General features: G+C 37.3%; 1 protein-coding gene across 1 annotated transcript in view; it reads left to right on the plus strand.

Annotated features, from left to right (window-relative positions):
* LOC139761309 (calmodulin-lysine N-methyltransferase) overlaps positions 1-25,983 on the plus strand; it is an 86,476-nt gene extending 60,493 nt beyond the window's left edge. Inside the window, exons 4-8 of the mRNA XM_071685359.1 lie at positions 1,157-1,272; positions 2,305-2,420; positions 11,612-11,686; positions 22,826-23,018; positions 25,886-25,983. Of these exons, the coding sequence (XP_071541460.1) occupies positions 1,157-1,272; positions 2,305-2,420; positions 11,612-11,686; positions 22,826-23,018; positions 25,886-25,963 (578 nt within the window). The 3' untranslated portion in view covers positions 25,964-25,983. The remainder of the gene's footprint in view (positions 1-1,156; positions 1,273-2,304; positions 2,421-11,611; positions 11,687-22,825; positions 23,019-25,885) is intronic.
* The last annotated feature ends 1,098 nt before the right edge of the window (positions 25,984-27,081 follow it).

Raw genomic sequence — 27,081 nt, forward strand, 5'->3', positions numbered from 1 at the left:
AAACACAGAGAGGATTATGAAAAGGAAAAAGAAGAGATGAGAAAACATTTACAAAGTTTGGAGGAATGGAGAAACCTGTCTTAAAATGTGACAGGTCAAAGTTAGTGGGAAAGATATGAGTAGGTAGAGAGTTCCAGAGCTTCAAGGAATAGGGAAAGAAATAGTTATCAGAACAATCCATCCTTGAGTTGTCAGCAGCCACATGGTAATCATACAGTGAAGCAGCTTGCCAAGTATTGTGTGGTCTAGCTAGTGGTGGGGGCACATAAGCAGCCAGCTCTCAGGAGCAAAAGCCAAAGTGATACTTATAGAAGAGGGGAAATGAAAAGTTAATCAATACTGTCACGTAGAGCAAGTGGGTCAAATCTTAAAGTTAGCCTGGAAAATTTATGTCTAACTGCTTTTGACTCAGTTTTGTCAAGTAAGGATGCAGAGCTAGAACTGTTCCAGATGTTAAAGCAGTACTTCATAAAAGGACAGATCAATTCTTTGTATAAACAGAGTGTCTGTCCTGAGGAACTTGAAAATGAACCTTCTAGATTTCTGTTACAAAGAAATTGGTCATGGTTGGAACAATTCTATTTAGTTTTCCTCTGACTGAAGTTTTACTGCATAACATGTCATTTATGCCTAATTCCTTTTCAAGCTCTAGCAAGGTAGCATCAGAAACAAATGAACAATAGCCTCATTTGCACATGCCCACTTTTTGGCTGTCATATGTAATGTCACGAATAATGTTAAAAAAAAATATTTGAAAATTGGACATACCCTACAAAGAGATAGAAGAAATTTTGCTTTATATTTCTGATCTGTTTAGCATTGTGATATATGCAATAAATGATAAGATCTGTTTATGTTATCCTAGAATCACAGAAGTATGTAATTTTTGGAATAGAAGATAAATTAGTTATCAGATTGTGCATCAAATTAGTGAATTACTGAGATGCAGATAAGTAATTCATATATTTTAGTGAAAAGTAGTTGTTTCGATGCAAAATCACAATATGTAAGATTTTTTCTTATTTTTAGCTTAATTTTTCAGTGATCAAATAAAACACAGTAAGATCTTATGAATTATTATTGCAGTTACAGTACTGGATCTGGAAGTGGAGACGATTTTTCTGTTTTTTTCATGATGTGATCTCTACATCCACAGGTATCTGGCCTTCTGAAGAGATACTCACTTACTACTGCCTCAACAACCTCAAAATATTTTCTGGAAAGTCTGTGCTGGAGTTAGGAGGTGGCATGACTTGTCTGGCCGGGATGTTGGTGAGTTGTACACCTATACTATTTTTTAAATCTAACTCAGTTGACTGCATATATATCAAGTGGAAAACTTGCGGTAGTGACTTTTTCTTCCACATAAGCACTATTCATTTGTCTGAGCAAAATAAGGTTGTATGGTATAGTAATAAACAGAGTATGTACCACATGTTTCAACATAGAGTTTATTCAGTTGTGTTCATGGTGACTGGAAAGGTCACATAGACCTGCTGATACTCCATACTAGTACATGATTGTTTTCCATCAGACCCACTGATATTTTTTAGAGCTATGTCAATTAGTTATCCATCCTGTGATTCACATAGTTATACTGCAAGTTCTTATCAAACTTTGTATCTTTATGAGAAAATTCACACTTAGTAATATTTGCACAATATAAAAATTTTCTCATCTCAATTTTATGGACAAGAAAAATTTATTCCACTGAATTGCATATGTGAGTAACTGTGATATTAGGGACAGCATAAAGCAAAAGCTGTAAGACTGAGCAGACTGATAAAAGAAGAAAGTGGCTTGAGGTATTTGTTGAAAGAACTTAAGACAAACCACTTCATTAAACACTAAAGCTTAGCTTTTATGTCATGCCACTATAAAAGTGTATGAGACAGTACGTCTTCACCTGTTCATTTGTCTACATTTATGAACACATTCTTGTTAGCATGATATGAGTACTCATGAATAATACAAAAAGAAACTTTATGCTTGCAGCACAGGTACCTCCTGTGGAGATAATAAAGCAGTTAGTTTTTGTGACAAACCATTACATAACTTGCATATTGATCAGGCAACTTTGATTGTTTTGCAGGTTCTGTGATGCAGAGTATAGAATGATGGGTAGTTGAGATTTATTTATGTTTTAGGCAAAGACAAACATCATGACATGCAAAATTTGGCTAATCAATGATTGTTTTTTACAGGTGGCAGGACATTATGCAACACAAGTGCCTCTTATTATTATATCTAGTGATAGTTGCATAATTATAGTATTTCATTCCTTTACATTTTTCATTGCAACAGGTTGCAGCTAGTGGGGAGCCATCCAGAATGGTGCTAACAGATGGTAATGCCATATCTGTCAATAATGTTAAAGTGTCCTTACAAAGGAATGATTTACCTTCCGAAACTTGCACTAGGTGAGTGTTCTTTCAGTAATTTAACAAATGTGAAGTATAAAAGAATGTGATAGAAATACTTCTTTTTAGATGTTCCTTAGTATTGTGTGTTTTTCATTAAGTCCTTAGATTGCGTTATGTTTTGCCTTTCCATTCATTAACAGACTCTTTATGTAGGTTATGTATGGTATTTCGTAATTAATGAGACAAAAAAATGTGGGTTGCTCTCTGTTAATTTTATCTTTGCTTCTTCAGGAAGCACCAAAGTATATCTGCTTCAAGCAAGTTGATGTAAAATTTTAACAGTTAATAAGATGTGAATTCAAAGAAAGTATGCATGATATTTTTCTCATTAATGTGAAGGCTGTCATTTTTTGTTTTTGTGTTTATAACAAGGTCAGTAGAACAGAAGATCACTGTTTTACATGTATTTTAAAATACTTTTGTATATTAAGCTTACATATGAAAGAAGATTTGTTTTTGATTAACTCATTTGAAATAGTAACACTTCCCAGGCAAAGATATAAGATACACTTAGTCTAGAAGTTATATATCATATGTAAATTTTTTACCACGAATTTTAATTACAGCTATGATAAGACTGCATAAATTGTAGTATTTAATGGTTTACAGGTAGAATTAGTTTCATGCATTGTAAGAAGCATTTTTAAGCAAAGTGAGTTCAAATGGATAACATAGGATAAAACTGAAATTGCAGGTTGCCATATATAGTGGCTATATGTAAGTTGCTGACTGAAAATGCAATAATAAGAAAGTCTCATATAGAATATGGCAACAAGAGGTTGAGTTAAATAATTGAAAGTACTACAAAAAGGGACTTGTTTTAGACTTCATTGGGCAGTAGGAAATGAGAGGATAGTGAATAAATTAGAGATTAGATTAAACAGTACTTTAAAGGTACATGTAAAGTAACAATCAAATTGATAAGGTAACTGTGTCTTTAGTAGTAAGAGAAAATGGCAAAAGCTCCTTATCATTGCAGAGCACAAATGAGCCATTAGAATAACAGTAAATTGATACCAGTGTAAGTATATTAAGTACATAGAACCAACAAACAATGATAGCACAAAAGGACTATGTAGTACATAAAAAATGGAAAAAGAAGAAAGAACATGATAGATGAAGAGAGGGGATGGAAAGCATATGGAAGTAAAATTAAGCTGTAACGATCCATAGAGAAATATATGCTGCATTAGATGTAAAGAATGAAGTCCAACATATGATCAGATGTCTGATATGCATACAGTGCTAACATGAATTCATACTGCTGATGGTACTTGTGTATTTGACATTGATGGTAAATATAATGATAAATCTTAGTATAATTCTTTTAATTGTTGATCATAATATTCATTTTTTGCTAAACTGATAAGTCCCATTCTATCATATTACCTGTTTTTTTGCACTCTAAGGAGGATGTTATGCTTCTTAGAGTGCAAAAACAAGTAATGTTATATAATGGGACTTATCAGTTTAGCAAAGATAAATATGATTATTGTATAGAAACTTTAGTCCATGTGGTATCTCAGTGTGTTTTAGTTTATGACATTTAGATAGTTAGAGCATTTATGGAATGAATTGAGTCTAATATTAATCAGGGACAAGAAGGTGTAGCATTAAGTCTTTTATGGAAAGGAAGCTATTTGAGTTGCATAAACTGATTAATGATATGGATAGTTGGAGATTGAATATTAGAATATGAAAGCCAGTTGTCTGATAACTATTTTAGAAAGCACATGAATATTAGACTATGAAATCCAATTATCTGTCAGCAATTTTAGGGAGCACAAGACCTTAAGGTTCTGTTACACGAGACAACTTACAACTTACTGAAGATGCCGTGTGCATACATATATACGTATCAACATATACACATATACATACATATGCTCTTGTGAATCCATGGGGAAATGAAACACTATGAGTTCCCAAGTGCACTTTCGTGTAATAATCACATCATTAGAGGAGATTCAAGAAAAAATATAAGTCAGTTGATGTACAATGAAGAGATGTAGCTAGGACACTATTTGGTAAACAAATGGCATCCTAGCCCTCACTCCCTCCCCTTTCAGTTGCCTTTTACAACACATATGGAATACATGGGAAATATCTATTCTCCCCTATCCCCTATATATATATATGTGGATGATGGGGCTTAGGAAGTGAGTCAATTGTTGTTTGCTGATGATACAGCGCTGATGCCTGATTCGGGTGAGAAGCTGCAGAAGCTGGTGACTGAGTTTGGTAAAGTGTGTGAAAGAAGAAAGCTGAGAGTAAATGTGAATATGAGTAAGGTTATTAGGTACAGTAGGGTTGAGAGACAAGTCAATCAGGACATAAGTTCGAATGGAGAAAAACTGGAGGAAGTGAAGCGTTTTAGAAATCTGGGAGTGGATTTGGCAGTGGATGGAACCATGTAAGCAGACATGAGTCACAGGGTGGGGGAAGGGGCGAAAGTTCTGCAAGCGTTGAAAAATGTGTGGAAGGCAAAAACATTATCTCGGAAAGCAAAAATGGGTATGTTTGAAGGAGTAGTGGTTTAAACAATGTTATATGGTTGCGAGGTGTGGGCTATCGACAGGGTTGTGCAGAGGAGGGTGGGTGTGTTGGAAATGAGATGTTTGAGGACAATATGTGGTGTGAGGTGGTTTGATCGAGTAAGTAATGAAAGGGTAAGAGAGATGTGTGGTAATAAAAAGAGTGTGGTTGAGAGAGCAGAAGAGGGTGTTTTGAAATGGTTCTGTCACATGGAGAGAATGAGTTAGGAAAGATTGACAAAGAGGATATATGTTTCAGAGGTGGAGGGAATGAGGAGAAGTGGGAGACCAAATTGGAAGTGGAAAGATGGAGTGAAAAAGATTCTGAGTGATCATGGCCTGAACATTCAGGAGGGTGAAAGGCGTGCAAGGAATAGAGTGAATTGGAAGGATGTGGTATACTGGGGTCGACGTGCTGTCATGGATTGAACCAGGGCCTGTGAAGCATCTGGGGTAAAACATAAAAAGTTTTGTGGGGCCTGGATGTGGAAAGGGAGCTGTGGTTTTGGTGCATTATACATGACAGCTAGAGATTGAGTGTGAACGAATGTGTCCTTTATTGTCTTTTCCTAGCACTACCTCACACGCGTGCAGGGGAGGGGTTTGTCATTTCATGTGTGGCGGGTTGGCGACACATATTATACATATCTACCATTTCCCGCATTAGTGAGGTAGCATTAAGAACAGAGGACTGAGTCTTAGAGGGAATATCCTCACTTGTCCTATTAGAGTGCACTGCTAGATGCAGAAGAATATAAAGAATGTGAAGCACCCTCTTACTCATACTGGAAAGGAGCCATATGAATGTTCACAATGCCCAAAGGTGACTCCTAGAAAGGTAATTTACCACAGCACATGACTGTTCATATGGGAGAGGTCACATGGATGTCCATAGTATCAAAAGACCTTCTCTTAGATGATTTAGTTAGTGAGTCACATGAACACTCATACAAGAGAGAAACCATATGAATGTTCACATTGTCAAGAGTTTTCCCTGAGGAGTCATTTAATGCAGCAGAGGATTGTTCATAAGGAAAGAAGCCTTTCACATGTTCACATTTCCAGAGCTACTTCTCGTGGAGGACTGGTGTGCTTTAGCACATGACTGTTTATATAGGAGAGAAACTACATGAATGATCAGTGTCAAAAGACCCTTTCCAAGAGGAATGTTGAAATGCAGCACAGGAGAGAATCCTCATAAATATTTTCACTGCCTAAAGACAAATTGATTTAGCTAGGTGCTTGAATATTCATACAGGAGAGAGCCTTATGGACTTTACAATGCCAAGAGATCTTTTCCCTGAAGATTCTTTTAATGCAACACATGACCGTGCATACAAGAGAGAGGTCATATAAATGTTCATATTGTCAGAAGTCTCTCTGCCATAGGAGTACTTTAGTCAACCACATGACCTTTAATACAGGAGAAAAACCTTGTGCATATTCACTGTGCCAAAATTTCTTCCAGTGGGGTCCCTTAGTGCAGCACACACTCTGTTACAGAGGAGAGAAGCTGTATGAACGTTCCCAAGGGAGTACCTCAATGAATCTCATGAATATTCATTGAAGAGAAAAGCCATGAGTATCAGCAGGGTTACTGATGGCTGTGTAGTGAGCCAGCACTTCATTGGTTGTCAAGTTGCACTCCTCTGATGCAGGTAGCTGTCTTTTCTTTCTGTCTCACCCACACATGAACTGCTGGCATTCTGTCCACAAGCATACAGTCTCTCCTTGTCACAAAGAACACTTGACAAAACTTAACTTACACAACTCACTCTTTGTAACCCTAGGTTTTCTTGCAGTGAGTGCTATGTGTTAGCCTGCCTTTTGGCAAAATGGATGGAGCAATAGATGGACGTAATAGGTAGGAACGTTAGGCAGGAGCATTAGGTAGAAACTTTTTTAGGCAGAAGTTGTTGATTGGAATATGAAATGGGAGCAATAGGTAGAAGTAATATGTTGGAACATTAGGCAGGAACATAAATTAAATACATAGGTAGCAGCAGTCAGTAGGAACTTTAGATAGGAGCCTATAGAAACACTGTGCTAGAGTTGCCCTCTGCTAGTGTCCTGTTAAGTGTGAAGCACTAAAGATTAAAAAGTGACACCAGAGCTCACAAGTTATGAAGGCTCTTTTTCCATGGCCATCCCCTTGGAGTTCCCAGAGGGCACAGGCATCAGAGATATAGATAGATAGTTAGACATATTAATGGTCACATTGTGAAAGACTTTCCAGTGAAGTATTTAGTAGATTGTGCAGTTATTCGTAATGTTCACAGTATTATAAGATATTCTCCAAATGGAATAATTTATTGTAGCGCATGACAGATTGCGCGGGTTAGAAGCCATATAAATGTTCCTATTTCCTAATGTCCTTTGACTGCAGGGGGTATATAGTGAAGCACCTCAGTGTTTGGACAGGGGGAATCCAAAAAGTTTTTAACATTGTCAAAATAATTGTATCCAGAAGAATTACATAATTCTGTATATGAAAGTTCAAACAAGTAAAATGTCATTCACATGGCTAATGGTTACTCTGACCAAGGAATCCTCCTTTTTTCAACAAAGCTGCTCAGGCATGCCATTGTTCCTTCCTTGGTAAACGTCAGTGTGATATGATGTTGCCCTGCTAACAGAATCCCTCATGCCATTTGTCTCTTTTGCTAGTAGAGAAGTCTGGTAGTCTTAAGGAAGTGAAACTGTAAGTGAATAATGGTGCAGAATCCATTATTTGCAAGACGTACCTATTTATACATAGCTAGCCAGAAAAGTCTTTTCTGTCATATGTTAGGGTCATGTGGATGAAATGAACTTCATGAAAAAAGAAATATTACACCACTGATTCATATCATATGGTAAAGCAGCAACTTAGATACAGCCAATGAACCTGACCGTTGCTTTCCAAGTAAATATGATATCTATGGTGTATTCTGGGAGAACACAAAGACATATTCATCATTTTGCTGTGTGAAATGATGTTACTTTTTTATTAGAATCCATTTGTGTGTTTATGCTATTATACTATATCAGTTTTGAGAACAACAATTGCTACATCTAGAATGGCTATGATTATTATTATTATTTTCAATTATTTTATACCATTTCTACTTGATGAAGAATATTGGTGTACAGTGTATAAGATGTCCCTATGAAGTAGTGTTTGTTTCACTGATGATGAATGGATGTGAAATCCAAGTGTACATAGATCAGGTTAGGTTAGGAATAAGATCAGTAGCGATGAGTAACGTGTAGTATAGTCAGGATAAGGAGGATAGATAGGATGCAGATATGAGGAAGTTGTGTGGTGTGAAAAAGCCATTAGAAAGTTGCACGGATGAAAGTCTAAAGATGGCTTAGTCATGCAGGATGTATGGCAGATGTGGCAATTGACAGTTTGGTCAAGAAGATGTACAGCAGTACAGTAGAAAGTACAAGGAGGTGAGGTAGACTGTAGAAGAGATAAGTAGACCGAGTAAGAGAATTGATTAGGGCTGGGGATATTTCAGGGGAAGATGCTTGAGGAGCAATTAATTAGTTGGATGCAGTGGAAGTATTTTGTATGCAGGTGGTGTGAATGGAGACACTGGTCTCACATGATGAGTTGGATTGGTGTGTAATTGAAAAATTGTGAAGCTCATTTATAAGAGTGAAAGTCTATGGTTCATATATGACAAGAATTTGTTGACACATAAGCATGAATCCTTCAATGAACTAATGCACATCCAAGCCAAATAAAATCCTGATAGGGATTCAAGGGAGACTTTCCAGGTGATGATAAGTCCTGGATTGATTTAGATTACTTGCAATACTCAGCTTCGTTCTCTCTGTCTTTTGGGGGAGGAAATAGTTGGACTACATAACTTGCCCTAATAGTTGGTTCCCAGGAGTGATGTCTTGACCTAGGCTAGAGCACCGTCTGGGGAAAGTTCAGTGGTGCATCTTAGTACAGGACAGAAAAGTGGCAGCTTGCAGAATACATCTCTCCATCTTAGTACAGGTCAGAAAAGTGACAGCTTGGGGAATAAGTCTCTCCATCTTTTCAGCATCTTTAGAGAGTTTTTTTTCTTCTTTTTTTTTTTTTTTTTTACAATTTCTTGATGATTTAGGTTATAGTACAAATATGCAGTTCTACCAGTTCCTTCTACATACTTTATGGTTTAGATGGTAACCTCAAAGTAGGATAGGATCTCCACCCCTTAGAGGTTTAGGGTAATGCAGGTTTTCCGTAAGAACAGTAAAAATCCTTGCTTGTCAACATAAAGGAACTGTGAATTCACTGATTCCTTATCTCCCAGAATATTATGATTCTAAGGTCCAGGTTTTTTTCTCATGCACAACATGACAGTCTTGTGCCTGGTGGACATGACTTATGCAGATTCCTTTGCCTTATGAAGAAGAAAGGAAAACAAAGCTATAATGTCTCTATCTCTAGGCTTCCATTTCAAGAAGTTATATGTATGAGCTTTTACCTTATCAAGAACGACTCCATGACAACAGGATGTTTATATGGAGAGATTCATTCAAAGGGTCCCGTCACTAATGTTGACTCCTCTGGTGGGTCTCTTTGTCACAAAGGCAAATGCTATGTTGCTAACCAGTGTTTCTCTGATAGTCATCATGGAGCAGTATCACAGATTCCTTGATCATGGACTGAACCATAGATAACAAAATGAAAACAAAAAGAATCCCCTTCTTGCCTGTATGTCAAAAGCCATGTGTTTGGGATGGAAGCATTCTAATGTTGGCCTTTTTGAGGAATCTTCCCTAGAGTAGATTAAAGGCCTTTTTGAGGAATCTTCCCTAGAGGAGATTAAAAAAGAGGTATTTGGCATTTGTTTAAATGTCTTTTGATACATCTTTCTCTAGCTGTCAAGGCTCAGTTTGGTGTATTCCTGAGTTGCCACTACCAGGGCAGTAGGGCCATAGTCATGCCAAAGGTGGCTCTTCTTTTATTCATTCTCTTGATGAGAATTTTTTTTCTCCAACTTTTCCCTTCTCTGTGTTGATATGCTCTTCCACTTCAGAGGATGAACTGACTATGGAGAGGTATGCAAGTTTTGAATTATGGAAAGGTTTTACCTCTCTGGGGCAGTTTCCCATTAACATTTTCCCTGATTTGTGTTTTCTGCCCTTCTTTCCCCACAATTTCGATAAACATTTCCCTGAACTGATGGTGACCACCACTGGGTTGATATGTAAGCTCCATGAATGAGGCAGGTTGGTATTAACGGGAAGAGGATGATAACACCATCATGGAGTGAAAGTTGTTGATTGGTCAGCATGTTGACCCCAGTTAAGCTGAGGCCCTCATCACTTGATAACTTAATAAGTGGTTAGTGAGGGGTAGAGGCATTTACCTCACTAGAAAGGTAGGAGTTCAAAAGGTTTCCAACCCCCATAGGGCTGAGACATCTGTTATGACTTGCAGGACACAACCCTGCAGAGAAAGAGTTTTTCATACTTCACAGCTTACACTTTCCACTGTTCCAATCTTTCAGCTATCAAACTGGGACTTGTTTCCCACCGAAAACACATCTGTTCATTGCTTTCAGTGAACACTTGAAGAGTGATGTACTGGGCAGCAAGTGTGGTGTGACTCAAGAGGCACTCCACCTGCCTATTGGAGGTTGTTGGCATGGTATGTGCATAATAATCCATTAACTGCGGTAATCCTAATATTCACTATGCACTCTTTGTGTGAGATATTCTCAAATATTCTAAGAAAATATCTCCATAAGTTTGTTATTACTGTTAACTAGAACATGATATTCAAAATAGAATGGTTTACATGTCAACCTGGTGAAACATTATGTTTGCTATGCACCCTTTCACTTATGCTGCTCTGCTGCCAGGCATATTAAGTACTCCATAAGTACTCTTAGGCATACTTAGTGAGATGTGTGGTATTTTTAAGAGTGTTTTGTCACAGACAAACTTGATTACTAAGGTTTTTTCATCACTAATATCTCTTATCTTGTAAGAATGTCATTCCTTCGCATATCATTATGTAACAAGAGGACTCAAATCTTATACAGGCCTCCTTGACATATTTACATATACTGACCAGTAAATTAGAAAAGAATTAGGCTGTAGCATCTGATAACAATGCATGGGATGCTGCTGCAAGCATTAATGGCAATATTACATGCCCAAGCATCAGTGAATTGAAAAATGATTACTGGGGCATAGATATGTAAGCCACAGTGAAAGGATTTATGAAATTTTTTCCTCTTTTATTTTATATGTGTGGTAGTTGTATCCAAAAAGGTGCACTGAGTATGGTAGGCTCTCAATATGGTAAGTGATGGACTGGCACAATGGAAGACCAAATCTCTTAGACTTTTTTTTTTTCAGTTTTTGTAAGGCAAGGAAGGAATTAGTTATTTTTGTGTGTTTTTGTGCCTTATATTTCTTGAAAGATTTTCTTGATTCTTATATTCAATTTCTAGAGAGTTCCTAAATTTCAGGACTGCCTAGCAGATGCTAATCATATCAGTATCTCAACCAGATGAAAAAGTTATTTTCTGTTGTTTATACATGAAATTAAAAGGAGTAATTTCAAATAATCTTGTTGAGGATAGCAAATGCAAATGCCAGAACCACACTTACAGCCCAAACAGGAAACCAGGAAAGCAAAGAGCATCTTATTTCCAGAGTTCTCCGCTGGGGGGTCCACGAAGAAGTTTCGCCACATCAGGGAAAGTTCGATGTTGCAATGTGTGCTGATTGGTAGGTTTATTTTTGAGTGGATTTGCAGAAAATGCTGGCAATCCTGGATTGACTTTTGATGTTTTTAAAGTTATTTTTTGCATTTACATATGTGTTACATTTGCTTGAATGCTGTTTTACACCCTGTTTATAACTGACTGTGCTTAGTCACCTCTGTGCATGATAGTAATAATTTTTTTTTGACTAACCCAGATTGCATGTCATACATTATTTTCATTTTACAGATACTTCTTTTATTCACCATCATAACAATTAGCAATCTTTTTCCTTATAACTGTATGTAAGTATGTTTTCTTTCTTTCTTTCAAACTATTCACCATTTCCTGCGTTAGTGAGGTAGCGTTAAGAACAAAGGACTGGGCCTTTTAGGGAACATCCTCACCTGGCCCCCTTCTCTGTTCCTTCTTTTGGAAAATTAAAAAAAAAAAGTGAGGGGGAGAGGATTTCCAGTCCCCCACTAGAAGGAGTGAAAAGTTTTTATTGAGGATGTAAGGCATGTGTATGAGTAGGAAGAGAGGAAAGTGATTGGTTCTCAGTGAATGTTGGTTTGTGGCAGGGGTGCATGATGTCTCCATGGTTGTTTGATTTGTTTATGGATGGGAGTTGTCAGGGAGGTGAATGCAAGAGTTTTGGAAGGAGGGGCAAGTATGCAGTCTGTTTTGGATGAGAGGGCTTGGGAAGTGAGTCTGTTGTTGTTTGCTGATGATACAGCGCTGGTGGCTGATTCATGTGAGAAACTGCAGAAGCTGGTGACTGAGTTTGGTAAAGTGTGTGAAATAAGAAAGTTGAGAGTAAATGTGAATAAGAGCAAGGTTATTAGGTAGAGCAGGGTTGAGGGACAAGTCATTTGGGAGGTAAGTTTGAATGGAGAAAAACTGGAGGAAGTGAAGTGTTTTAGATATCTGGGAGTGGATTTGGCAGCAGATGGAACCATGGAAGCAGAAGTGAGTCATGAGGTGGGGGAGGGGGCAAAGGTTCTGGGAGCGTTGAAGAATGTGTGGAAAGCAAGAATATTATCTTGGAGAGCAAAAATGGATATGTTTGAAGGAATAGTGGTTCCAACAATGTTGTATGGTTGTGAGGCATGGGCTATAGATAGGGATGTGCGGAGGAGGGTGGATGTGTTGGAAATGAGATGTTTGAGGACAATATGTGGTGTGAGGTGGTTTGATCGAGTAAGTAATGAAAGGGTAAGAGAGATGTGTGGTAATAGAAAGTGTGTGGTTGAGAGAGCAGAAGAGGGTGCATTGAAATGGTTTGGTTACTTGGAGAGAATGAGTGAGGAAAGATTGACAAAGAGGATATATGTGTCAGAGGTGTAGGGAATGAGAAGTGGGAGATACAATTGGTAGTGGAAGGATGGAGTGAAAAAGATATTGAGCGATTGGGGCCTGAACATGCAGGATGGTGAAAGGCTTGCAAGGAATAGAGTGAATTGGAACGATATGGTATGCCGGGTCGATGTGCTGTCAGTGGATTGAACCAGGGCATATGAAGCGTCTGGGGTAAACCATGGAAAGTTCTGTAGGGCCTGGATGTGGAAAGGGAGCTGTGGTTTTGGTGCATTATCCATGACAGCTAGAGAGTGAGTGTGAACAAATGTGGTCTTTGTTGTCCTTTCCTAGCACTACCTCACACGCACATGGAGGAAGGGGGTGTCATTTCATATGTGGCGGGGTGGCAGCAGGAATGGATGAAGGCAGCATGTATGAATATGTGCATGTTTACATATGTATATGTCTGTGTATGTATATGTATGTATACGTGTGTGGATGTTCATGTATATGCATGTGTATGTGGGTGTGTTGGGCCATTCTTTCATCTGTTTCCTTGCACTACCTCATTATCGCCTGAGACAGTGACAAAGTATAATCAAATATGAAACATGAATAAAAGAAAAGATCTTGAACAATCAGGGCTTGAACATGCAGGAAGGTGAAAGGCATGCAAGGACTAGAGTGAATTGGAATGATGTGGTATACTGGGGTCGACATGCTGTCAGTGGATTGAACCAGGGCATATGAAGCATTTGGGGTAAACCATGGAAAGTTTTGTGGGGCCTGGATGTGAAAAGGGAGCTGTGGTTTTGGTGCATTACACATGACAGCTAGAGACTGTGTGTGAAGGAATGTGGCCTTTGTTGTCGTTTCCTGGTGCTACCTCGCTTGCATGTGGAGGGAGGTGCTGTTTTTCATGTGTAGCGGGGTGGTGGTAGGAATGGATGAAGGCAGCATGTATGTATATGTACACGTGTATATATGTTTATGTTTGTGTATGTATATGTATGTATACGTTGAAATGTATAGGTATGTATATGTGCATGTTTGGGCGTTTATGTATATGTATGTATATGTGGGTGGGTTGGGCCATTCTTTCGTCTGTACAGTCTTGTTGAAGAACGTCTCACTCCAAAGGTGTCTGTCCTGTCCCTGCCATTGATTTTATGGTATATTGTATATGTATTATGTATGACTGCTGATTAATAGCATATTCATTCTGGTGATGAAGTTTAGATATACAATGCTTAGATAATTTGTAATGATTTTCAGTGTTCAACTGAGCCTGAGAGACACTTTTGGTATTTCTCTCTGGTCATGCAGCTGGACCTGAATGTGATAGGTCGGCTACCCTAACAGCATTTTATCTTCAGTCCTAAACAATATTTTTCCATGGGCCTATGTATCACACCCCTGAAAAACAAGAGAAACATCTGTAAAATCATTGATTCAATGAGAGTCACTTATACACACTTGTTAACCACCAGCAATAAAGGTATCTCCAAATTAATACTAGATTTAGCAGTTCCAGAAAAGATGATGTATTTGATGTTAGCGATAATCCCTGCATATGTCATTGGGATTGCACAGACCCTTTGCTTTTTAAAGAAAATTCTCCATGAATTTGGCTTCTCACTTTTCTCTTAATTGAATCTTTAAGAGCAACAAGATTAAGATCGTAGTTTCAAGGAATTATCTCATCAGTTTTCCATTAATCATGGAGAACAAGTCATGCTGAAATGAATACAGAGATTGCTAATGCAAATATTGATATGTTGGATGCCATAATTTTAACATAATGTTACAAGACCTGAGGATGAAGCCACACTGCGTATGCACAGGTAGTCATGCTATAAGTTAGATTTGTCCAACACATGTATTTGCTGATCATAAAATGAATGAATCCGTACTTGTGTCTAATTCTTTGCAAAGGCTGAAAGGTGAATGTTTAACTAGAATACTGAACCATGAATTATTTTGCATGACAGTTCAGAGGTGGGCCAGGTTCATATAGTAACAATTAAAAGGGTTATTTCCTTCTTAAGAACTACATATTAACTACTGTTCAGTGTTTATTCTGTTGCAGGACCGATTTGGAGTGAGTGTATTGTCAGTAGGGTTGAACAATTTATTTTCTCAATAAAACTTTAATAATTTGTCTGTTTAGTTGAATATTCGTAAGTAATGGCATTTTGAGTGAGGAATAATATTTTCATATTAATGAAGCATACTAAAATTTGGGTTTGATGGAGCTCACTCTTCCTTCCTCTTACTTTGACATTCTTCTCATCATGTCAGGATTTGGTCAATGAGCTAAGAAGTAGAGCCTTGCTCTGATTAGGGACAGTACAGCAATATCTCAAAAACAACCTGTAAGTAAATGAAGCATCTGTCTTTTAGGAAAAGATCATCTTGCAAAAATCCCCTAATTGCCATCATTTCTGTGAATGAAGGCTGATGCCAAGAGTCCAAAGCTGGAATCTACACAGACGAACACAACTAACTCTTTTCTCGTTCTGTACTCACCTCAACAATAGCCTCAGACACGGGTGATCATTTTAGGTCCTTCTTTTCTCCATCTGCAACTTTCTCCAGACTTTTTCTTTAACAGGGTAATTAATCATTTGTCTTATCCTATACTTTTTGTACAAATGTAGGTCATTCCTTCTAATAGATGAATTTATATTTATGAGGGAACTGCAATCCTAGTTTGTTTACAGTTAGTGGACTATTATTGCCTTTTGTCCTCTTTTCTTCCTTTTGTAATTTTTACATACAGTATTTATTGTGAGAGTATGATCATTAGTGTATTTTCATAACCTTTTATCTTTGTGCTGCTATCGTTGAGTACAATTATGACTTCAGTTACATTACTCCAGTAGGGTGGCCTCTCTTCCCTAATATTTGTTTCAGTAATTGTATTTATTTCAAGAGTTTACCTTGTCCTCTCTGTGGTAGGTCTCTTAACTTTTCTTTAAAGATGAAACTCTGTGGTACATCTCTTAACTTTTCTTTAAAGGTGAAACTCACTGCTTTCCTGTTAGTTTTGAAATGTCATGTGGGAGAGAAGATAATTTTTTCCATCACCTACTTAACTACCTGAACGACTGTATTAGAACTAAGTGGGATGTAGTCTCTAGAAGTCTTGTATGTCTCTCTCTGCTAGTTCATTTCAACATATGTGCACAATAGCATTCACTATTTATAGTATATCTATTATACTTTCTCGCTGTCTCCTGCATGAGCGAGGTATCGCAAGGAAACAGACAAAAGAATGGCCCAGCCCACCCACATACACATGTATAAACATACACGTCCACACACGCACATATACATACCTGTACATTTCAACATATACATATATATGCATACACAGACATATTCACACGTACACAATTCATACTTGCTGCCTTTCTTCATTCCCGTTGCCACCCTGCCACACATGAAATACAACCCCCTCCTCCTGCATGCATGCAAGGTAGTGCTATGAAAAGACACCAAAGGCCACATTCGTTTACACTCAGTCTCTAGTTGTCATGTATAATGCATCGAAACCACAGCTCCCTTTCCACATCCAGGCCCCACAGAATGTTCCATGGTTTACCCCAGACGCTTCACATGCCCTGGTTCAATCCATGGACAGCACATCGACCCCGGCATACCACATCGTTCCAATTCACTCTATTCCTTGCACGCCTTTCACCCTCCTGTATGTTCTGGCCCCAGTCACTCAAAATCTTTTTCACTCCATCTTTCCACCTCCACTTTGGTCTCTTACTTCTCCTTGTTCCCTCCACCTCTGACACATATATCCTCTTTGTCAATCTTTCCTCACTCATTCTCTCCATATGACCAAACCATTTCAAAACACCCACTGCTGCTCTCTCAACCACACTCTTTTTATTACCACACATTTCTCTTACCCTTTCATTACTTACTCGATCAAACCACTTCACACCACATATTGTGCTTAAACATCTCATTTCCAACACATCCACCCTCCTGCGCACAACTCTACCTATAGCCCATGCCTCGCAACCATATAACATTTTTGGAACCACTATTCCTTCAAACATACCCATTTTTGCTTTCCAAGATAATGTTCTCGCCTTCCACACATTTTTCAACGCTCCCAGAACTTTTGCCCCCCCCCTCCCCCACTTCCGCTTCCATGGTTCCATCCGCTGCCAAATCCACTCCCAAATATCTAAAACAATTCACTTCCACCAGTTTTTCTCCATTCAAACTTATCTCCCAATTGACTTGTCCCTCAACCCTAGTGTACGTAATAACCTTGCTCCTATTTACATTTACTTAGCATTTACTATTTTTTCCAAAAAGTTCCCAAAATGGATGTTTGTGTAAATATGTATACTGTTTATGTTTTATATCAGTTATTGACTGCAGGTGTCTTTAAATGCTAGTAACTCATGTTGTTTTCGCTTTGCATTCACCTAAGGTGTTTGGGAAGGCCTGCAGAGTATTTTTTTTACAAATATTTAATTTAAGGGTTCCACTCATTCATTTGCTTAGCAGTTCACACAACAGACTTTTCTTGCTTAATGACTCACCTTTAAATGAGTCCTTTGCCTAGCAGCTCATACTTAATCCATTCTCTTTTCTGATAGTTTACCTCCAAACTGTTCACTAACAATTCACACAGTGATTCATTCTCTCTCCTAGGCTTTCATATCTAAACTGTTTGCTTGCCTCACAGTTCATGCCTTGATATGGTTTCGTGCATTATAGTTTGCTTCTGATCCTTTCTCTTGTGTAGTGGCTTATGTCTCCTTGCATAATGAGTCCTACATTGCAAGCATCAGTTCAACACACCACAAGACTCCTCATGTCTAAGATGCACTTGCACTCCATACTGAAGACACTGAACATTTATTGCTTAGTTGCCCTGCACTAACCCTACAGGGACAAATACAGAGCATCGCTGCACTCTTTTACTTGTGGTTATGGTTCTGTGTGGTGGATGTGGCTGGCTTCCATAATGTTTTGGGACCCCCTTAGAAAGGGATCCTACGGAATGAAAGTAGGGTGAGGTATATTTGGCCATTTTCATTCTGTTTCCATTTTTCTGTACAGCTTGTCATTTAGGGCAGGTTTATTCTCCCATCAATGTGTGTTTTTAACCATTAGGGTGGTATGTGTTTTGAATAAGTTCACTTCCTAATATGATTTCCTGCTGTGGTTATAGTTTAATTTCCTTTTTCTCACCCCATTACTTTTTGTACTCTATCTTTCTCTTCCATTTCATTCATATTTACTTGTCTTAAGGGTTTGGTTTTGTTCTTATTCTGGGAAAACTTACTTTGGCTCTTTTCTCCACTGTCTTTATTTTTAATTCCATTTATTGAACTACATGAAAGCTAGTCCCCACCCTGAAAATATGCATAGGAGAACTACCAGGGAGCTCTGATGAAAGATGACCTGCATGACTGTTGTCGTACTTAGGGCTAGTGTATTACATGTGACCCATTCAGCTGCAAAGTTTGCCACTCCTAGTAACAGAAGAACTGGTATTTGACACCTATTCTAACTTAATGCTGAAAAAAGCCAGAATACACTCACCTCACTGATAAACCTGACAAGATGCATAGACCTCAGCCACTTACAGTTCAGTTCACAAATCAGGTGGATTGATGTGGTGCTGATGAATAGATTAAGGTTATGAGGTTCTGATACCAGTTCCCAGAATGTTTGCAGGGTTACTTCCTCCACTCCTTCCCTGGCCTATTCCTCCACTGAAATCAGAACTGGATGAGTTAAGGCAGAAATAACTTATATGCCCTCTCTTCTGAGGGATCTTCTTCATAATCAGGAGCACCCTATACAGGACCATGATGCTTTTCCCTCCCTGTTACCACGTTTAGAAATACAGCACTTTTCCAACTACTGGGTTTGTTTTCACTTACTTTTCTTGGTAGAGTTGCTGACTTCTTTGCAACGGCCTGAGTTAATCCATGGCATGGGGAAACAGTACACAACTCACCCAGCCTTTCATCCTTCCTCTGCTTGGTAGTTAAATGGATACCAACTGGTATGGGATTAAGTGCAGAGGATTGGCTATTATGATGCCCCCTTCTCCCCTCAAGCAGCTATGCTGTGGAATTCTCATCTTGGTTTGAGGAGCTTTATCAAATTAGTTTGAGGAGGATTGCAAACCTAGCCCTAAAGGATTTATCTTTCATCTGTGGAAGGTCCATATTGCTTTCTAAGGGGTAGGACTGGAATGCAGAGAACAGGCTGTCTTATCTCCATAAGGAAGGCCTTCATAATCAGGAGCACCCTATACAGGACCATGATGCTTTTCCCTCCCTGTTACCACGTTTAGAAATACAGCACTTTTCCAACTACTGGGTTTGTTTTCACTTACTTTTCTTGGTAGAGTTGCTGACTTCTTTGCAACGGCCTGAGTTAATCCATGGCATGGGGAAACAGTACACAACTCACCCAGCCTTTCATCCTTCCTCTGCTTGGTAGTTAAATGGATACCAACTGGTATGGGATTAAGTGCAGAGGATTGGCTATTATGATGCCCCCTTCTCCCCTCAAGCAGCTATGCTGTGGAATTCTCATCTTGGTTTGAGGAGCTTTATCAAATTAGTTTGAGGAGGATTGCAAACCTAGCCCTAAAGGATTTATCTTTCATCTGTGGAAGGTCCATATTGCTTTCTGAGGGGATAGGACTGGAATGCAGAGAACAGGCTGTCTTATCTCCATAAGGAAGGCCAGTTGTAGCTCCTTCATTTTGCACTCTTCTGTGCTCCCACTTTTCCAGTGAAGTTGTCCAAAGATCTGTAGAACCAGACTATCTAAATCTGTTATGACAGATAAGTGATTGTTCATCCTAGCATCCATAGAAATTACAAGGAGTTATCAAAATAGCATTAACTTCATTCCTTTAATTTCATGTCAGTATTCAGTAAATTACCAGTTAAGCTACACATCAGAACTAATTTTGGTTATTGATTGATTTTATTTTGCAGTGGAAGTTTGGTACTTCAAGAATAGAACGAAAGTTGTGGAGCATAATATAGATGGGTTGATTGTGTCAGGACTCTAGCTGTACATGTTTGAGTTGCCTCTTTTAAAATGCAAGGTGTGCTTTATCATTCTGTAGAGATGCCTTATGTCACAAGCACCTATAATTAACAGAGGGAAAAAAATTATAGGGTCAGTTACCCATGGAAAATGATGGGGTTTTGCTGTTAATGGTGTCAGTACTCTTGCAATATTTGTCCACTTTTCCTATCTCTACCCTCATTTTAATTGGGAGAGACACTTTATTGGTTTGTAGAGAAGCCTTATATCACAAGCAACTATATTTAGCACAGGGAAAGAATCCTAAAGTATCAATTACCCACATAACATGATGAGGGAGGGCACACTCAGTAAGCCTTAATCAATTTAGTGATAGCGTTTGGAGCACTAACAGTGATGATGATTCAGCAGATATTGAAATGTAAGTGCCAGGAAAAGATTTCTGTGTATCAGTTATCCACTGATGGGGGCAGAGGAGAGATTGAGATAGAAGTGCCTGTGAGTGTCAGTAAACCAATGATAAGCCAAGCATTCATGGCATGCTAAGTTTAATTGTGTCAACAGCAACATCTGAGGCTAATTTCCATGTTTTTATGTCAACCCATCTTGATATCTTTCATTTACTGATAAGACAAAAGTACGTTTTTGAATTATTCAATACCCCTCCGAACTAGGAACCAACTTACATTTTTATGGCTCCATCTTTTGAGGGTTAAGTAAAGCAAAAGTGGTGAGGATTATGTTTAGCAAGGAAAATATTGGGTTAAGTGATGTAAACATGTGAAATACAAAAATTTTGCAAAACATATGAACACTTATTATGGCCTCTATTAGCAACCAGTTTTCTCTTTATTTCTTATGTTATTTGAAAATTTTTGATAGACTAATAGAATTGCTATTTGCAAGTCATTATTGGACATTATTTACTTTCCTGTAGATACAAACAGATGCCATTGCATTATCAACCTTAAAGTTTCATGCATCAGGTGTTGGTATATTTTGGACATGATATTGAAATATAATGTAAATCAGCATAACTTATTTGAACATCACCTAACTTACCTTAGCAGCTGAGATTTACGACAGACTACAATAATATAATCAATATATACTAATGTTTGCTGCATGACATCACCTGGTCAAGTATGCAATGAAATCTATGAACAGTGATCAAAAGCAGCTTGCAAATGGCAACTTTAACAAATTTTCAAATTTCAAACAATATAAAGATTAAGGTAAATATTAGAAGCTAAGGAAGTTTCATGAGAATTTTATAGCTTCTAAAGGTTTTTGCTAGTGTCACACCTATGGGGACATTATCTAACCCAACATTTTCTCTGATTCTTATATTCTTTTTTCTGTCACCTGTTTCACTATCTAAGAAGGAAATACAAAACTCCAAATCATGCTCCGTGAATGTGGTTCTTTTGTTTAAATACTGCAATATATGTATGCATGACAGTACTACTCTGCATCTAAAGCTTGTTGTGATGGGTAGCTAAACTGGCACTTTTCCCATTATTTGTTGTACTTTGCAGTATATTGCATCTTAGAGTCATCCATTTAAAGTCCAGTTTAAGATTAAGTGATCACTGCTTTGCTTGATAAATGTGAATGGCATAAGCATAATATATAGATTTTTATAATTTGCTAGCATGAGCCATTTCTGTTATTTGGCTTGATGTTTATTATTATCCCTGTTTTATGAAGTAAAGTGATCTAAGATACTCATTTTCCTGCAGCTGATTTGAATATGTATTCTGAACAGTTAGTATAAAGAAATCCAGACTGAGATTGTAATAACTATTGCTCTGGTTATGTTGCTGTCTTATTCTTATGGAATAAGCATTATATATATAGACTGTTATGAAGTCAATGTGATCTTAAGTTTTAAGAAGAAATAGATGTGTGAGTCATGTTATTTTTTTGTGACTCCTTGCCTATTTTACTTATCTATTTATGTATGTATTCATATATCTAATTACTTATATATTTATTTATATATTTATATTCAGGTTTTGCCTTTTCTTGAGGTAATTAGCTCTGTCTACCAGGTCTTTATTGACAGCTGCATTTTTTTGCTTTTGGTGGTTAGTTAGGCTCCTGCACATTTACCTTATCTTTCAAATGGAGAGGGTTTTATCATATTTTTTATGAGAGTTGCTCATTGCTCAGCTTTTTTAACTGTATATAACATCAATCTGCTCAACTCTGCACTCAGAGTAATAAATCAGTTTTGTTGAAGGAGAAATTGTTCTGCTGTGTTGTACACAAGGGAAGTTGTATCTCTTACCAACCCTTCTAGTGATAGATTTAAATTGTTGTGATTACTTCAAATGGGATGTTTTGAATGCTTGCATATTTGGTAAAGGTGGTCTGTTAATGCTTGTGTATTATTCATGTTGCATTTTATTGGTTGTATTAGAAAAACAGCATGAGTTGAATGGCAGTCAGTTTATTTGCATATGTTCATTCTCTTTTGATTTTTTGAATTTTCCAACAAAAACTAAACCTGTTACAAAAATAAGATTTGAACTTCTAAACCATGGTGTTTTTGTTGGCAGAAAGAAGTCTCCCATGTGTTACAATTGATATTCTCCTTTTAGGCACTCTGTTTATAGATAAAAAAAGTAAAGGAATAGATATTTATTGAGAAAAATTTCCTGTGATTTGATGACATATATCAAAAGTATAATATTAAGAATTTTCACATTTGTAGTACAAATGTAATTAAAGCAACAGTGAGATCCATAGTAACTGATATAATGTTAGATGTACAGGATATTAGAAACATATTTGAATTTTTCAGTTTGTTCTTTGATGAGGGAAGAGAAAGTTTATTACTGAGCCTTATCGCAGTACTACGTCCAGGAGGAACAGCTCTTGTTGTTGCTCCAGCTCGCAGTGGAACCTTCCAGATGTTTGCCAGTATGTGCCGCCCACATTTCATGGTGGCTATTGTGGAAAAATATGATCATATAGTTGAAGAACATGTCCATAAGGTAATATTGACTTATTTGTTTTTTTCTTACCAATAGACAAAACCCTCAAAGGTTGCAAGAGTTTTTCCTTGGTAAGGGGAGTAAAACAACGTCTACCCCAAAATGAATGGTACTTTTACCTTCTGCCCCAGCAGCCCCTTCTGTGGAACTCTTGCAGTGTCCAGGGAGCCTGTCAGTGCTACTGGGTTGGGATGGTTGAGACCATAGGTTAAAAAGTGTGGTCGTGTTTGCATGTGTGTATGAGGTGAGTGCAGGACACTTTAGGAGTAATGCTTTTGTGTCTTCAGGATGAAGGTTTCTTCTTGGGCATGAAGGATCTAATGATATGATGAATGTAGAATCATTTTGATGTCCAGATGTTTTGTAAGTGTTGTGTTTGTTTGGGGATCTATGGGTGCATCTTGTTGAAGTGTGAGATATAGGTTAGCTTTTTATTTTTTCTTGGGGGTTGGTGGTTAATCATGGAGTGATTTAGGTGAAAAGGGTTAGTGCTGTTGCAAAGATTGGAGTGCTGATCAAACTGAAGTAGAATTATACTGGGATAATCTTTGTCATTCTTTAGATGTTGATTGAAGTAGAATTATACCGGGATAATCTTTGTCATTCTTTAGATGCTGATTGAAGTAGGATTATACTGGGATCATCTTTGTCATTCTTTAGATGTTGATTGAAGTAGAATTATACTGGGATAATCTTTGTCACTCTTTAAATGTTGATTGAAGTAGGATTATACTGGGATAGTCTTTGTCATTCTTTAGATGTTGATTGTTTATGGTTACTTGGCACCCAGTTATTGTTCTGAGTGCTTTGTTTTGTGTAGTTTGCAGTTCCTCCATACTTGTTTTTTGACTGGATCGATAAGTAGGCAAATGAGGTGTAGTGTAGGGTTTACCAGATGAATTACTTGTGGAGGGCACTAAAGTTGTTGTGTTTCTTTTCCAAATTTGCTGTCCATAAGTTTTCTGTGGGTATTCCCTTTGCTTGTTTCGTATGTGTTGGATGTTTATGGTGTTTGGAATGAATGTCATATGTATGTCACTTGCAATGCCCAAAGTAGTTGATTTTTTTTGTAATAAAGTGTGCAAAACTGCAAGTTTCCAACATTTGCATCCTTCTTAGATGTAAAAGGAAGCAAAGTTGACTTGAATTGGGACTTGAAGTTTTCAAAGATGAAGGTCATGCAAAAGCTGAAAAATAAGCTCCCATTATTTCATTTATGCCATTTGCCAGTTACTCTTTTCAGAAATCCATACAACATGAAAGTTGATGATGATCCAGAGAATAAAATTTTGATAAGATTCATCATAGTGCAAAAGCAGAAATTTTTCAATATCTTTTGGCAAGTTTTGGATGAAGGCTTTGGTTGTTCCATCATGTCTGAGATAATGCTGTGCAATCTTTTCTCTTTTCCTGTTTGGTTAAAAGTGCATTTTTTTTTACTTTGCTGAAAATGATATCTAAATACACTATTCACATATTTTAGGTTGTGAAGATGACTTCTATTGTATATCAGCAGAGGGTGTTTTATAGGTAAACTGGTAAAATCTAAACAAGCACAGACTCCTCACTAATTCTCTACAGCTCAATTGTAAAATCTCTAGGATGTATGTTTATATGATTTTTCCTAAGAATTTTAGGTATAAGCTTCAAATTTTATTTAGCAAAGGGTGAGGGCAGATATGTGATCAGAGTCTTTAGCCAGTCATAAAAGTTGTGTAAAATGGGCATTTGGTGAAAGAAAAGCAGAAAACCAGCCTTTTGAACAAACACCCAGTAAACTTAACATATAATGCAAGTTTATTTGCATTCCTTAACATATCTACTTTGCCTCACTCTGAAAGTAACCTTTGGAGGACTTTTCCTTTTGTCTCCATTCTGTTTTCCTGTTCTTTTTTGTTTACTCAGTTTCAGAGATCTTACCTCACTTTATTGTTGTTTTACTGTCACTGTGTTTTATTCATGTCTTTATGAAAAGAATTGGAATGATGTGGTATACACAGGGGGCAACTTGCTGTCAATGGGCTGAAGTAGGGCATTTGAAGCAGTCAGGAGAAACCATTGGAAGGCCTGTAGAGTATGGCTGTGGATAGGGGCAGTGGTTTTGATGCATTATGCACGACAGTTAGAGGACGGATGCGAATGAATAAAGCTTTTTCTTTATCTCTTTCTGATGCTACATCGCTAACATGGGAAATGGTGAATAAGTATGAAAATTAAAAAAGTGTAAGGAATGTGAAGTGGGATAATAGCAATGATCTGTTGAACTGTGATGGAAAAATGATTAAAGTTACTATTGTTGTTGTATACAGATGCTGTTCTTTCAACTGAATCAATGGAATTGAGTAAAATGGTACAGTAGGAATGGTACAGAGTAAAAGGCTGAAAGTAAAATATGCATGAAGGAAGATACTTGTTTTTAGAATGGATGGACTGTCACGATGTAATACTAGTATGAGCGGTCACGAACAGGAAATTGTGGATGAACACAGATTAACGGCACTGAAGGTTAGTAAGAATGATTGCAGGAAAGCTGATGCTGGAAGTAGAGTTGCTAAGAAAAAAAAGAGTTTATCGGTGAACTGAAATTTCTGGAGATGAAGAGAAGTTTAAGTATAGAGTGTGTTAGAAGCTTGCAAGAAGGAATACTTGTGTCAGCTTTTATGTGTGAATTCAAAACTCTAGTTTATGAAAGTCAGGAGAAAGAAGAAAATAGGTGAAGTAAAGATGAACAGCTTCCTCTCTCCTTCTTATTCTCTTTTTCTATCTCCTGTATGGAGATGTAAACTTAAGGGTGGGGATTATTGCGGTGAGCTTATGAAGATGACAGTCTCATTCACATATTCTTTTCTATGATTTTCTGTCATCAGAGTGCAATGGATCCTCACTACAATGAAAATCTACACTTCCCTCTTCTGATGATACTCAAAAAGATTGGGACCAAGTAAGTGCATGTACCATAAAAAAAAGATCGCTGATGTTTTCTCATACAATATATATATATATATATATATATATATATATATATATATATATATACATACACAATTTTGAATACGCTTCAACTTATTTTGGGTAATTTAAGTACAGGGATGAAAACTTATGAAACTGAGTTAAACTCTGATTTATTAGCCAGAGACTTGCATTATTGCTTCTATGACTGGAGAATGTGAAATTGATTTTTTATCTCCTGTGTTACTGCATAGGTGATGATTTCATCTTAGTGTATAAGTACCTTCTGATCTTGTGAAACCTCTCTGTACTCCCTTTAATCATAGTTGTACTTTTGACTCAGTATCATTTAATTTTCTGTGGTGCTCTTACCTAGGTAACTAGTTAGTAAACTGATAAAGCTTTTTGTGGAAAGAAGATAGTATGTTGTATGGTGACAGTATTAATCAAATATACAAAACAGTGGGAGGTGTAAGGATAACATGATTAGATATGAAAAGCATAGAGACCATAAGATATGGTTTTATCTGGGTAAACCTGAAAACTTTTGGTATTGTGTTAACTTCAACCATATCATCATTTTTTGATTTTAGGTATTGTGCTAGTGAATCACAAAATTCCTCTCTTGATATGTTGTTTTTTGTAAGGCATCAGAATATGATTGTATCATCTGTGCCTATTATTTGTATCTCATAGTCAGACTTGAAAAATAGTTTATTTGCCTAAATTGTGTTTGTGGTCATAAAAGTACCTTCTTGTTCACCACTTTCATGTGTTTTTCTAGTGTCTACAGATTTTATACAGTAACTTACCCATGAAATGTGCATTCCTACAACTCCATTCCTATTCTTTTACTGTATTTCTCTCTATTTGAGATTAATGCATCTGTCCATTTGTCATGCTTTGACTCTTATTACATTATCAATTAACCCATATAACCTAGGAAGTGTAACAGGGCCTTTTGCCATATTGTATAGTTTTGATATATTGTATATTTAAAAAACATGTAAGCATTATATGACCTGCTGTACTGGTATGGGGTTATCCCTCCCTCCACCGTAATGGAGTAGCAATGAGTTTGATAGCCCATATCGCAATGCTTCAGATTTCATAC

Source organism: Panulirus ornatus, chromosome 40 (genome assembly GCF_036320965.1).
Source record: "Panulirus ornatus isolate Po-2019 chromosome 40, ASM3632096v1, whole genome shotgun sequence".
In the NCBI taxonomy this organism is placed as follows: domain Eukaryota; kingdom Metazoa; phylum Arthropoda; class Malacostraca; order Decapoda; family Palinuridae; genus Panulirus; species Panulirus ornatus.